Raw genomic sequence first — 13,361 nt, 5'->3', positions numbered from 1 at the left:
CCGCCACTCCAAAAACTTGCTCGGGAAATGTTTTCATTGACGAGGTTAATTTTCCTCGCTCGCGCTCTCTCTCTCTCTCCCCCTCTTTTAAGTTCCTTAAAAGACAAAGCTCTTCAGTCCTCGCAGCAGCAGCGGCAGGGAAGATGCAAGTGGAGAGATGTGGAAAATGAATAGATTGGATCAGTTCAATCTTCAGCCCAAATCCATTCTCTTGCTTTCCTTCTTTTTTCTCTCCCCCCCCCCCCTTCGTCTTTTTCTCCCCCCTCTCCTCCCTCCCTTAAATCACTTCTTCTCGGTGGAGCACTGAGCAAGCCGCAACGATGAGACGGTAAATTCAGTCACTCCCCACTCCACCCCCCCTTTCTCCAAGATCAAAGAGTCTCAAAGCGCAACTTTCTCGCTCGCTGGCTTGTTTCAAGCTCGTGGATTTGTGTGTTGTTGTTGTTGGGTTTCTCTGGGTTTGGTTTGGTTTTTTTTTATTGCGCTGATAATAGTTTTTTCTTTGTGCAAAAAACGAGGTCGATCCAGTCTCTCCTTCTCCTCTCAGCACTTAGTCTTAGAGCAAGAAAGCAAATAATAAAAAGGAGTAAAGTCCCCATACATACATATGCACCGGATGGGAAATGTCAGTCACTCCTCCACCTTCCAAACAGTCAGAGATCAAACAGTGTCAGCACCGGAGAGGACTACTTTTCTGCCTTGCTCCCCCCTTTCTTTTCCTCCACAGATAGCAGCTTCTTCTGATACTAAATATAATTCAAACACATTTTTATCATGGATTTTTTTTGGTTGATCTTGATCTGCAACAGAAAAACAAAAAAAAGCCAAAACCAAGAAAAACCCCAGAGAGTGTGTGCAAAGGGGCAGAAAAAGAAAAGATATTCACTGGGTGGGAGAGATTAACGTGAACTGTTTCCCCCCCTTTAAACTCCTGGGAGAGAAAGAGATCCACTCTCCCTCTCTTCTCTTTTCACTGAAATGTAACACATTCAGATCCCAGAGCTTTCAGACAGTCTCAACTGATAGACAGACACATCGAGCTTGCTTTTCCTGCTTCAGTTTTTACTCCTCCTCCTCTTGCCAACGTCACCCTGACAATTACAAATAGGTCTCACACAAACCCATACCTGTCAATCTTTTTAATTGCTTTGTTTTCATTTTTTCCAGAGCTAAACAATATGACAAAAAAAAGTCTTAATACAGCATAGCATAAAATATTTCTCATGTGAGGCACACATTGAGGGGTTTTGTTATTATAATCCACTTGCTAAAGTACTATACAAGACGCATGTGCTGATTTAACTTAAGCAAATGTCTAGTCCTGGCAAACTTAGAAAGCAAGAGATGCTACCTAGCCTTGGCACACAAAAACATTATTCCCCCTCCTTGAATTTAGGATGATTTGTGTGAGATTACAGGTCCCCCTTAATTTAAAACACCAACACATTGCAAAGCAAGAACTGCAATATATGAAATACTGCTAACAGATTTTGCATAGTTTATGTCTAGGGATTCGTATATTGCTAACTGCAAGAACAGAAGGTGTTCCCCCCCCCCTTTTTTTAAGGCAAGAAAATTAAAATACACACTGATTCCTAAAGGAGAACACTTGAAGCTATAACTTTGCTTCCTTTAAGGCAAAAAGGTGATTTTATTATGATTTTAATGATTAATACCATGCAATTAAGAAATGAGTTGTGCATATTGGAATGATGGAGTTAATTCCATGTGAGTTATACATGAATTCTTCCTACACCATTGCAACAGATCTATTAAATTAACTTCCACCATCACCAAGTACAGACTGGCAGTTCTATCAAAACATTTACTTGAGTCCTTTAACCTCCCAGTTGATTTCCTATAAATACTCTCCCAAAAGTAATTCTGCATTGCAGAAGTTGATTTAAAAATCCTCTCCTAAAGATACGGGGGAGTAGAAAAAATATTTTAGGCCACAATAAATATATGGCAACATTTTTAATGCCATAGCTAAAAGGGGGTGGGAGAAGGATCCACTGTTTCTTTTAACTGTACACGGGTTATAGAGAGCTATAAAATCCGTGAGGCTATAAAGTGCATTTCACGTGTGTGTGTCTCCCGACTAGAAGGACGTCAGCAGTATTTTTTTCTTTATAGACAGAACACACACAAAAATCCTTAAGATGCTTTAAATCCTTTCATAAATCGTAGTGCTTTTATTCTCCCCCAAATCTAAGTGCTGTATCCACTGGCGGTTGCTAGCGGCTCTGGGTTGATTTGTACCACCTTGCGAGGAAGTGAATGTTTCGCACGGAAGGGGCGGTGCCTGTATCGGCAGCCTGGAGCTCCCCAGCTGCTCTTAATAACAACATTAGAAGATTAGCTGCAACTTCTCTTTACTATTCTAACCTTATTGATCTGATAATTTATTCGTGTTTTCTTTCAACGTTTTTAAAGGGATCATATCCGTCTTTTATAAACTAGGGGCGTGGGGGTGGGAATGCGGCACGTTTTTATATTTACATATTTTAAATCCCTTGCTAAAACGCAGCATGCAAACTAAAAAACAAAACAAAAATTGAACGGAAAATCTTGCAAATCTGTATTTTACCGAAAGTAAGAAATCCCTGGCTGCGGTGATCAGATTTGGTTATATTATACAGAGGCATGCATGCATGTGTTTCTGTGTTGTTGCAGATCACACACAAACACACGCACCCACATTTTTTTGCTGTTGCAGCAGCTTTGCAGGCGGGACTGTGTTAGGAGGGTGAACTTTGTTCCTGTTTCATGTTAGTGACGGTAAATGAAGATCAGCTCTAGGGGATCATCTTGCTGGTGCTGCTGCTTCTCTGGTGTTTCCGTGTTGTGGAGGGGCTGGGTTGGGAGGACGCAGACAGGCTGCAGCTTGCTACATTAGACGTTATTTACATACACAAATAGCTATGTGCAGAGAGTCAGAGTGTCTCCTCTTGTGAGTTTGGTGGTGGTGGGTTTTGCAAGCTGTCCGAAGAATCCTCTTAGCTGGACACCCCCCGAGGGTGATGAGGGTGGGTGGGAAAGAGGTCCAAGGCTGGGAATGAGTTTTAATACAAAAAGCAGCGCTTTGCTGAGGTGCTGGGGATCTCGGTTCTGGAGGAGACGGCGGCAGCAGCTGTGCCCTCTGGAGGGTCCCTTCGGGTCCTGCTTTGGTGGTGCTCGGCCCCGGCCCATCCTGGACATGTCCTACTCCCGTCACTTTCTGGATTTCCAGGGCTCGTCTATCCCCAGCTCCATGAAGAAGCTGGTGGTGACTAAGCTGAGCTCAAACTTCCGAGAGGCTGTTACCCTGCGGCAGGACGCGCCTGTACCACTCCCGGGAGATGGAGATCTTCTTGTCCGAAACAGGTGAGTTCCCTTCCCCTCTCCAGCCCCCAACTCCTCTCTTCACCTGCCTTCCTAGCCGTGGGGTCTGAGCCCTTTTCCTGCTCAAACTCCCTCTGACTTCTCACCTCCTGTGGCCTTCTCTTGCTCTGTCATCCTATCAGGTTGTACCAGCTGCCATCTGGCGCCTGGTAATTTGATTTTGTTGTTGGGTTGTTGTTGTTTGTTTTGAATGTCTGAGACCACATTCATTTCCTCCCCTCGCATTGGGTTGGGTGGGGATTTTTACATCTTTTGTTTGGGTTTCTCCTTCCTTACGAATGCAGCTGATGAAGCAGTATTTACTCTCCTACCCCGGAGGAAGAGCGCACAGCCTCACAAATCCCTGTTTTTAGTAGCCATTTTCAAGCTACTATTTTCAAGTGGGAGAGGGCAGCTTGATCTTAAACAGAAAGCTGCACGTGCGGCTAAGTGTTCAGGAGGGACTGAAAAACCAGAACATGATTTCTAAGTCCCTCCCAGGTTCGTGTGTGTTACATTTACATACAGCCACCAGCGTGTGTGTCTGTCTTAGCCATGTAAAAGTCGGTGTGACGTTAATTTATAGCAGTCTGTGACTGTGGTATTTATAGTCATGGTCTGAGTGTGTAAGTGTAGATAGAGCATCCACCAGTGATTGTTTTATGTGTTATGTATGTGTACAACCGCGAGTATGTTTCCCTGTGTGTCTGTAGGGGTTCCTCCCACCGGTAGTCCTCCACGTCACTAACCTTTAGTGAGTCTGAATCAACAGGAACTGGCAGAGGACCTCAGTCTGTCAGTGCGACTCTCCTTTCCCTGTCACCCTTCAGCCGTCTGGCCACCACTTACTTCCATTCTCTTCTTCCCCCTGAAGTGCAAACATTAAAACCAGGAAAGGAGAAGCTTCTCGATGTGCCATAAGCTTTTAACAAACCGCATAAGCCTCTCTAGCCTTTTAGAAAGTTTATTACCACTGTGAGTCTCCTATGGGAAGTAGGATTTCTAAATTGTTGGCTATTTTTAATGGCCAACAGGGTCACCCAGGGAGTAAAGATGTGACATTTTGCTTAACATAATAAGCAGTAAATTGTGTGCTAGTTAGTACTGTCCGTTCAAGCTTCTTGGTCAGCTCCCAATAAAATGAAGACTGTGAGGACAAAATGTACCTTTTCCCCAAATGGCTTCTTTATTTTTATTAGTTCCCGCCTAGATGGTATCATTCCTTAAGACAAAGTGGAGCTTTAAAGGTCTAACTTTCCTTGGTAGAAGCTGGAACTCTGGAAACCCCAAGGAAGATTATGTAACTGTTGCTGTCAAGAGAGGAAATGGGGGAAACCTGTTTTTAAAAGACTTGTCTAACAAAAACCTCTCCATACGTAGAACTGGTTGTTTAAAGACAGTGCATGTGGAAATACACTAACAGATGTGAGATCAAAACTGGAAGTTTAATAGAAATGTGTGTGTACCTTATCTGTATCTAATCTCTGTTGTGTGTGGGAGGGGGGATTCATAATGTATGTAATCTGCAATACCTGCACACGGAAGAGAGAGGCATGGACTTCTCCTGCGACTGAAAAAGCTCCATACAAAACTTTAATCCGCTGCTGCCATCAACCTATAGGATTTTTGTGAGAGAGAGTTGGAGAGAGCCAGAGAGGTCTAAAGCCCTGACTTGCTGTATCTAATAAGGAATGGCCCTGAAACAATAATGGCATGAAACAGGCATCAGGCTGTAGCTAAATTCCTTTTCTTGGAAGGGACCCGACTGCCTCACACTACAAACAGCTACAGAAAAATGTAGCAAGTCTTAGTTCTGCCTAGCTGGATATGATAAGGTTGTTACGTCGTTGTTCTCTAATTCCCCCAATCCCCCCCACACACTCCTGTTTTCCTATGAAATTTTAAATTTATTCATGTAATTAATTTTGTTCAGTGTAACGCTTCCTTCCTCCCCCCCCCCCTTCCTTGGTCCTGAGTGGGCTCCCTGGGAGCCAGAGGGACGTGCACACCTCACAGTGGAGGGCTCGCACCAGAGTGAGAGCAGGAGCTGGTCTAGAGACTCAGCCAGGCAGTTACTGTATTTTAACACATATCAGTTTATAAAAAGGGGTGGAAGTGGGGAAAAATAATAAATTGAGGTTTGGAGTTGAAACATTTTGTATTGTTTGGGGCTGTGTGGAGTTTTCTCTTTATTATTATTTGCTGAGGAATCTCACATCACATCCCTATATATATATTCTCTGCTTGTGCCTCCTGAGAGCTGCAGCAGGAAACAAGCCTCCCTTTCCCCTTTTGTACTAGCCTGGGGAAGCTGTTTCCCATCCCGAAAGGACAAAATGTGTCCCTGGCTTTATTTATTCTTAAAAACACATTTTACAATAGGTAGAAGCCTACAGGATCTTAAAAACAAAACAATACATGGTTTGAGTTTGAAGGGTGCAGTTGCGGATTTGTTCATTTTAGTCCCAGTCACGCCCATGAACAGTATTAATTGCTTCGAGCTTTTTATGCAAAACAATCCTCATTCACCGCAGTAAAATCTGCTTTTGGATTTAGGGGAATACTGTGGAAAACTGCTTTGGGGTCCTTGTATTTATTGGTTTTCAAAGATGCTCTTCTATTAAGTGGGACTTTTCCACCCCTTTTTCCTTCGGTGGAAAAATAACCCAAGATGATTCCCTTAGTTCTTAGCAGAAAAAATCCATCATAGCCTTTACTCTCAGAGCAATGCTTTTAAACTAGAAATCGATTTAAAACAATAAACTTTCTCTTTCGAGTGAAGGAGGGAGGGAGAAGGGGAATAGAATCCTTAACATAACCATTTACGCTTCTTATGTGCATTCGCTCTATTTTCAAGAGGGAGAAAGGTGCCTCTGTTTTATTGCAGAAGAACGACCCAAAGACAAAAGCCCAGGTTTCCCCTAAATTATGCCATGTTTTCGAGCTTTTTGTAAAGGAGTGACAGGTTATTTCGTTTCCAAAATATTTTTAACGATTTTCTGCTGAGGTGGAAGTCAATGGGGGAAAAAAGTTTATTGAAATGGAAGGGGGGGGGGAGTTTTTGATTCATGGTTTGGCGGATCACAGTGGGAGGGGTGGGGGATTATTTCTGCTGAGTGTTTGGGTTGAGAATTTGTTTTTCTTCTGCGCTCCTAGTTTGGATTACTTTGTTTTGTCTCTGTGTTGAAGGCTTTTGTGCTGAATTTGTCTCTTACGTTTTGTTGTGGTGCGAGAAGCAGCATTTTCACCCCTCCTCGGGCTCGTCCTGGTTTTATAATAAACAATAGTAAGGGGTTCAGCACGCTTCAGTGTAAAAAAAGCGGGTGACTCGGAGTGTGTAATTATTTTGGGAAAAGCCAGCCCTAGTCTGGTTCGGTGTCTCAGCGCTTCAGATTTTGAAAATAGCGGAAGACGGTGCCCTCACCAGACCGTCCATAGTCAAATAACAAAGGCATTTTAAATTTGGGAATTAAAACAGACAGATCACTTGAAAAGAATTCTGAGGGCATACTGCAAACCCAGAGTGCACTTCTTTACTCCCCCCCTACACCCACCTCGTCTCGCTCTCTCAGACACAAGTTTGGAAGTTGATCTTGAATTTATTTCTGCGTTTAAAATGAAAGGGTCTGAAAACGTCCGGGGCACAGCACAGCAAACCATCTCCCTCATAGTACCTTGAAAGGATTTAGACAGTACGTTTGAATCCCGACATTTGTGGTTTGATCATTTTTTGCATATGAGAAATTTAGGGAGACTACGTTTAAAAAAAACAACAAAAAACTAGATGCGAACACAAATGGGAGTTATACAAATATTGGTGGGTTGAGAAAAAAGCGTGGGGTGGGGAGTACTTTAGCAAGCTTGGAGACTATATTGATTAATAATAATGATTCCCCTAGTCCCGAGAGAATCATTTCACACAGCAGAGGCAGCTCGGAAGACTGGGGGGTGGTGGGGGGGGGGGAGAAATGGAATGGTAAGAACAAATATTACCAGCAAGCCACGTACACATTATATAGTAGTTCGCATTTCTTTATTTCCTCCTAATAATCTATTTTTTTGCTGAGGCGCCTAGCCCCGTTTTAAATGGAAAATGCAGGGATCGCGAACAAGAGAACAGTCTTTCAAATGGTTTCTCCACAGGTTGACCTGTGCGTATCTCAAAATCCCCTAGCAATACAGCCACCGAAGAGACGCAGACCCCAGTTCCAGCTGAGATGGAAAGGCATCCGCATCTGCACATCCAGCCTTGCATGGGAGGGATAGCTGCAAGTGGCCAAGTGCTGGAGAAGGAGGTGGAGGTGCCGGGGTGGAGAATAGGGGCCAGAGGGAGGGAGTGCTAGGATGGAATGTCCTCAGAGAGATGCCCCCACTCGTAGTCCCTGGCCGAGCCTCGAAGCCCCGCTGAGGCATCACACTCCTATTGGTGTCAACACTGGCACTTTCCCCCTATTACGGTTACCATAAAAGGTGGGGAGGTGCCAGGCAAGCACCAACTTCTTCTGCACTGTGTCTTTCCCCGAGATCTGCCATTGCATCGCCCTCTTCTCTCTCACGCACACACGTTTCAGCTGCTGGTGGAGCCGGGTGAAGGGGAAAAGATGGGGAATGATTTGAATTTTCTCCTGGTAAAAAGCAGCATGTTAAGGACACTTGCTTACCAGACATCTGGCTAACTGCAGTACTTCCATTCCGCCTTCCTCCCCCCCTCCCTTACCCCCCCCCCCACACACACACACAAAGTTTCCAGCTTTAGACGGTTATTTACCTGTCTTGCTCTATCCCTCTCTTTCCATTTTAAGAACGATGCTTCTTAGGTGAAAAGAAAATGGGATTGCAAAGAGTGGGGGAGAAAAGTTGTGTTTTTTTTTTAATTCCTCCCTTCTTTAGGATGCACTGCATACAGGGAATGCCTGTTTCACATAGTGCAAAAATCAAAGGCGCATGAATAGGATCTCTGCACCAGGAAGGAGGTTCTGTCTGTAGGAGGCTAATTCAGGGGTAAATTGGCTGGAAGTGGAGGAGAGGTGGTAAATCCATGGGTTGAAGGTTCTCCTTGTAGGGATAAGGGAGGGAAAGGAGGGAGATAACCATCTCTCTGTTTTTAAACCCCACTGCTAAAAGTTGGGTTTTCTAATCTAATGCAGAGTTGTAGCACCAATTGCGCCTTGGCTTTCTGGTACTTTTTTTCAAATGTCCTGAGGAGACATGTTTTGCTGTGGAAGCTGCTTGTGGTTGTTTGTTTGTTTTTTAAAGAATGGGACATTGGAATTATGTAAATTAAAAGAGAATGGTAGATTTTTTTGTATCTATAAATAGGACATAAACATTCTTTGTTACAGTTGAACAGAGGATTTAATGCAGAATTAAGGAAAGCAACAAAAGTCACATTCTTCTTTCTCCACCTGTGTGTATATTATATATATTTATATTAATAAGACTGTCTTGCTGTATGTGTGTGTATGATACACACTTTATATTAGTGAAACTCTGAGATTCTCCATAGTATAAGGAACTGAAAAAAAATCAAAATAAAGCATTTTTCAGTTTCTCATTTCTTTGTGTACTGTGTGTGTAAGCACTTTAAAATCTCACATACACAAAATTTGAAAATATTGCTAACTGACCATTAAAATTGCACTGTTTGCATACTTCTACAGTTTTTCATATGACACCAAATTCTATAATCTTTAGGTTATCGCTTCCACATGTAGTAAAAATCTGGGATTCTTCTGTTGCATGTGCAAGCTTCTTCACATTTTCTAGTTAACAGATGCTCCCCATCCACTTTCCCTTTGTGTAGCAAGGTATTTTAGTTATGAACTACATTGACATGGAAAAATCTTGTTAGTAAAATATCGCCTGTACAATTAAAGTAGATTGTGATACCATGATTATCTCTTTTACTGCTAATCAAGTTTAGTGTACATGTGTGTTTTTTGAAAACATTGGCATTCTTTTTCACCTGTTAGAGGTCAATAGGACTTCTAAACATTCAATACTCTGTTACAATTTCAGTCCTTCTGTACAATGGTGTTTTGATGTGTTGCAAGTAATTGGTATAAATCAAAATATTTTAATAATGTTGAAATTAGCAAATTTCCTATAATCACATCATAATTAAAAAGAAAACTTGCCTTCAGTAACATGTTATGATCAATGACCTTGTAGATGACATTTATACTTAATATTATCGTTAGTCATTAACATATTATTATAATCAGAAATGTAAATTTGTTGCCAGAATCAACATATTTAGCACTTTACACATATTTTATTCCACAGAGTTGTTTTTATATCTTTTGTAGAGTGGTCAATTAATTTTAATTTTCCAGTCTCATACACAATTATTTTTGGTTTGCTTATTGTGGTTAAAATGGCCATGCAGAAATGTCTTATTTTTTAAAAAGTATTTAAAATTTCTACAATATTAGAAACTTAAGGTACAAAAGTCTGATTAAGATCACTGCTATGCTATGTATACGGACATTTTTTTTAATAGTATGAGGTGAACATTTTTTCCAGTTACTGGTATATTTGAATATGCCTTGTTATATCTTACCCAGTAAATGTAAGTGGATGCTTTTTCACATGGCAAAGTACTTGACAAAGAAAGCATGTTAACAAATTTTTGTTTTCTTCTAGATTTATCGGCATTAATGCATCTGACATAAACTACTCAGCTGGCCGGTATGACACTTCAGTTAAACCCCCGTTTGATGCAGGTTTTGAAGGTATTGGTGATGTGGTAGCTTTAGGCCTCAGTGCTAGTGCCAGATACACAGTAGGCCAAGCTGTGGCCTATATGACACCTGGTTCTTTTGCTGAATATACAGTTGTGCCTGCCAAACAAGCAGTTCTTCTACCTTCTGTGAAACCTGAGTTTCTTACTCTAATGGTAAGTGGCGCAACGGCGTACATCAGTCTGAAGGAGCTTGGAGAATTGTCTGAAGGCAAGAAGGTTTTAGTGACCGCAGCATCAGGAGGAACAGGCCAGTTTGCTGTGCAGCTTTCAAAGAAGGCAAAGTGCCATGTAATTGGAACTTGTTCCAGTGATGAAAAGGCTGGCTTTCTGAAATCCATTGGCTGTGACCATCCCATCAACTACAAAACTGAAAATGTTGCTGCTGTTCTTAAAAGGGACTATCCAGAAGGTATGGATGTAGTGTATGAATCTGTTGGTGGAAAGATGTTTGACTTGGCTGTCAACTCCTTGGCTACCAAAGGGCGCCTGATAGTTATTGGGTTTATCTCTGGCTATCAAAATCCTACTGGCCTTCAGCCTGTTAAAGCAGAAATGTTGCCAGCAAAACTGCTGAAGAAATCTGCCAGCATCCGGGGTTTCTTCCTGAACCATTACCTTTCTGAATATAAAATGGCTATGGAGCACTTACTCACAATGTATAAAAGTAGAGAACTGGTTTGTGAGGTGGACCTCGGAGACATGTCTCCAGAGGGCAAGTTCACTGGCTTGGAGTCTGTATTCCGTGCTGTAGATTATATGTACATGGGAAAAAACATTGGAAAAATTGTAGTTGAATTACCTAACTCTGTCAACAGTAAGCTGTAAAAACAGAACAATGATATAAATCAAAAGAGAGAGAAAATAGGCACTTTATGCCTCAGAATTACTAGAAACCATTTTAAAAAAAAATTGGTAAAGGATAGTATATTAAAACTATATTAAGTTGTTAATAAAAAGTTTTGATTTAAAAAAAAAAAGCTTAAATTTAGCCAGTGCCTGTAGCAAGGACTTAACATGCTTGTGTTCGATTCTGTAACTTTTACAGACAGTGGTGCTCAGGCTAATACTAGATATGAACATTATTCTGGGCAGTTAGAATAAATGATGATTCAGAGGCTGATCCATCAGTTTTTTTGATAAGCTTTTAAATCCTTTTTGGAAACATTACATTTCTGCAATTTAGATCCTGTGATTTTAAAAATATCTTTCATGTACAGCAAAACAAAACATTTTGTTGATGCTTTGTTAATGCTTGACATTTCTGGGAAACCAAAGTTAAAAATTATCTTTTTACTTTTTTGGGTTGCAAACTCAGTAATGATACATTGTGCATGGTAATCAGATTTCATGACCAGTTCTATATGGAAAATCTATCCATTAGTTCTAACATGGCAGAAAAATGAAGTGGGGTGGGGAGAAGAGGGAAGGAGGGAACACACATACTCACAATTTAAAAAAAAAATTTCAGAGTTTGCAACTATACATAACCCTGCCATTTTCATTCAAGTCTTTGGTTACCTTTTGGAATAGTCATCTTATACCTTTGCCCTGGTGTTTATTATCTTTATTGTTTACCCTTTATTCTCCCCATTAAACTACTAAATGAGCTAATTGGGCTTTAGTTCTGAATTGTGTTTACATGTATTGAGGTCCTTTACTTGTACTAACAATTTAATAAAGTGCAGAAAGCTATCTCTGTGTGTGTGGTATTTTTTCATATTGATACACTTCTTGTAGCTTAGCTCTTCCATAGAGGTGCAGTATATTATAATGTCCTTAAAACAGTGATGAATATTTGGTACAGCTTCTCATAGCAAAGTTAGTAGTTATTATTTAGTATTGCTACTGTGTAGGCCTTATGGCAAAGAGCAAGGTCATTTGTATAAATTCTCTGTGCCCAATACACATATGTATAAATAAAAACATAACTAGGGAATAGTTTACACCAGCGGTTCTCAAACTGTGGGTCAGACCCCAAAGTTGGTCACAACCCCATTTTAATGGGGTCGACAGGGCTGGCGTTAGACTGGCTAGGACCTGGGGCCAAAGCCGAAACCGGTGCTCCACTACCCAGGGCCAAAGCCCGAGTCTCACCGTCTAGGGCTCAGCCTTTGGCCTCAGCCCTGGGCAGTGGGGCTCAGGGTACAGGCCCCCTGCCCAGGGATGAAGTCCTTGGGCTTTGGCTTAGGGCCCCCCTACCCAGGGTGGTGAAGCTCGGGCTTTGCCCCCACCCCCACCCCCAGAGCAGCAGTGCTCGGGCAGACTCAGGTTTCAGTCCCCTGCCTTGGGGCCATGTAGTAACTTTTGTTGTCAGAAGGGGGTCACGGTGCAATGAAGTTTAAGAATCCATGGTTTACACAGTGGGTTCAGTTAAAATATTTGTTCTGTTTTGAAAGTTATTCCTGGCTGAGGAGGTGCTATTACCTAGACGTAAAATGGGAATACAACATAGACATGGTAACATTTTCCAAAACAGTAAATCTTTTATACTGTTCATTACTGTTTTATACTGTTCATTAATGTAGTTACACTTTTAGGGGTTGATCCAGCTGTACCCATTGAAGTCAGAGTATTTTAATTTTAATGGACTTTGAGAGCACTGGCAGCTCACAGGATCAGGCATCTGATGATAAACTTCTAGTTCCCTTGTATCATAGGACATTCCCATATTAAATAGAAAAAAAAATCCAGGGTTAATTTTACATCTTGGGCAATAATCAGGACTGGTTGTGCACATAAGATTTAGCTTTCTTGAAAGTAATATTTGGTAGGTAAATGCTTCAATTATACTAACAAACCTGGAACCCATAGAAAAGTTAAATCACTTTTCAATTTATGATTTAATATTGCATTCCCACTGTAATTTGATAGTTTACATCTGTTATTACTGGTTAACAGATTAGTATCCAGCAAAGAATCATTCCTTTTCTGCCATTTTTGAATGTTGGTATCAGTTCAGGTGTTTTCAGGAGAAGGTAGAGTTGTGTCAGTCATCGCATTTTCAAACTCTTTGCTTTTTCTTATAATCAAGCAAGCCTAGATTATTCTACAGGGACATTCTAGGGTTCCTCAAACCATGTGGCTTGCTGCTAACTAGTTACCATGGTGGGATGGGTTTGTTTTTACTCCTACTCCTTTTACTTTTTGATGCCAGATAAAGGCAAGGCACTCAAAACCTCACAAGATCAGACCACAGTCAGAGAGTCCTAATGTGATATATTTTTACTCCAATGTGACTGGTCCTCTCTAGTGT

The 13,361-nt window shown here is 41.4% G+C and overlaps 2 protein-coding genes across 2 annotated transcripts in view; one reads left to right on the top strand and one right to left on the bottom strand.

Moving 5' to 3' along the window:
* The window catches only part of TSHZ1 (teashirt zinc finger homeobox 1), a 56,242-nt gene extending 55,985 nt beyond the window's left edge, over positions 1–257 (bottom strand). The window contains exon 1 of the mRNA XM_073331778.1: positions 1–257. This exon is cut by the window's left edge and continues 427 nt beyond it. The gene's annotated coding sequence lies outside the window, so the exon portion shown is untranslated.
* A 2,031-nt stretch (positions 258–2,288) lies between these two features.
* Positions 2,289–11,802, top strand: PTGR3 (prostaglandin reductase 3). Its single transcript, XM_073331777.1, has 2 exons — positions 2,289–3,366; positions 10,009–11,802. The coding sequence occupies exons 1-2, from the start codon at positions 3,059–3,061 to the stop codon at positions 10,931–10,933; spliced, it is 1,233 nt and encodes a 410-aa protein (XP_073187878.1). The 5' UTR covers positions 2,289–3,058; the 3' UTR covers positions 10,934–11,802.
* Positions 11,803–13,361: the final 1,559 nt, after the last annotated feature.

The sequence above is a fragment of the Lepidochelys kempii genome, chromosome 2 (genome assembly GCF_965140265.1).
Source record: "Lepidochelys kempii isolate rLepKem1 chromosome 2, rLepKem1.hap2, whole genome shotgun sequence".
Classification (NCBI taxonomy): domain Eukaryota; kingdom Metazoa; phylum Chordata; order Testudines; family Cheloniidae; genus Lepidochelys; species Lepidochelys kempii.
The sequence above is the reverse complement of the archived record's forward strand: the minus strand, read 5'-3'. Positions and strand labels throughout refer to the sequence as shown.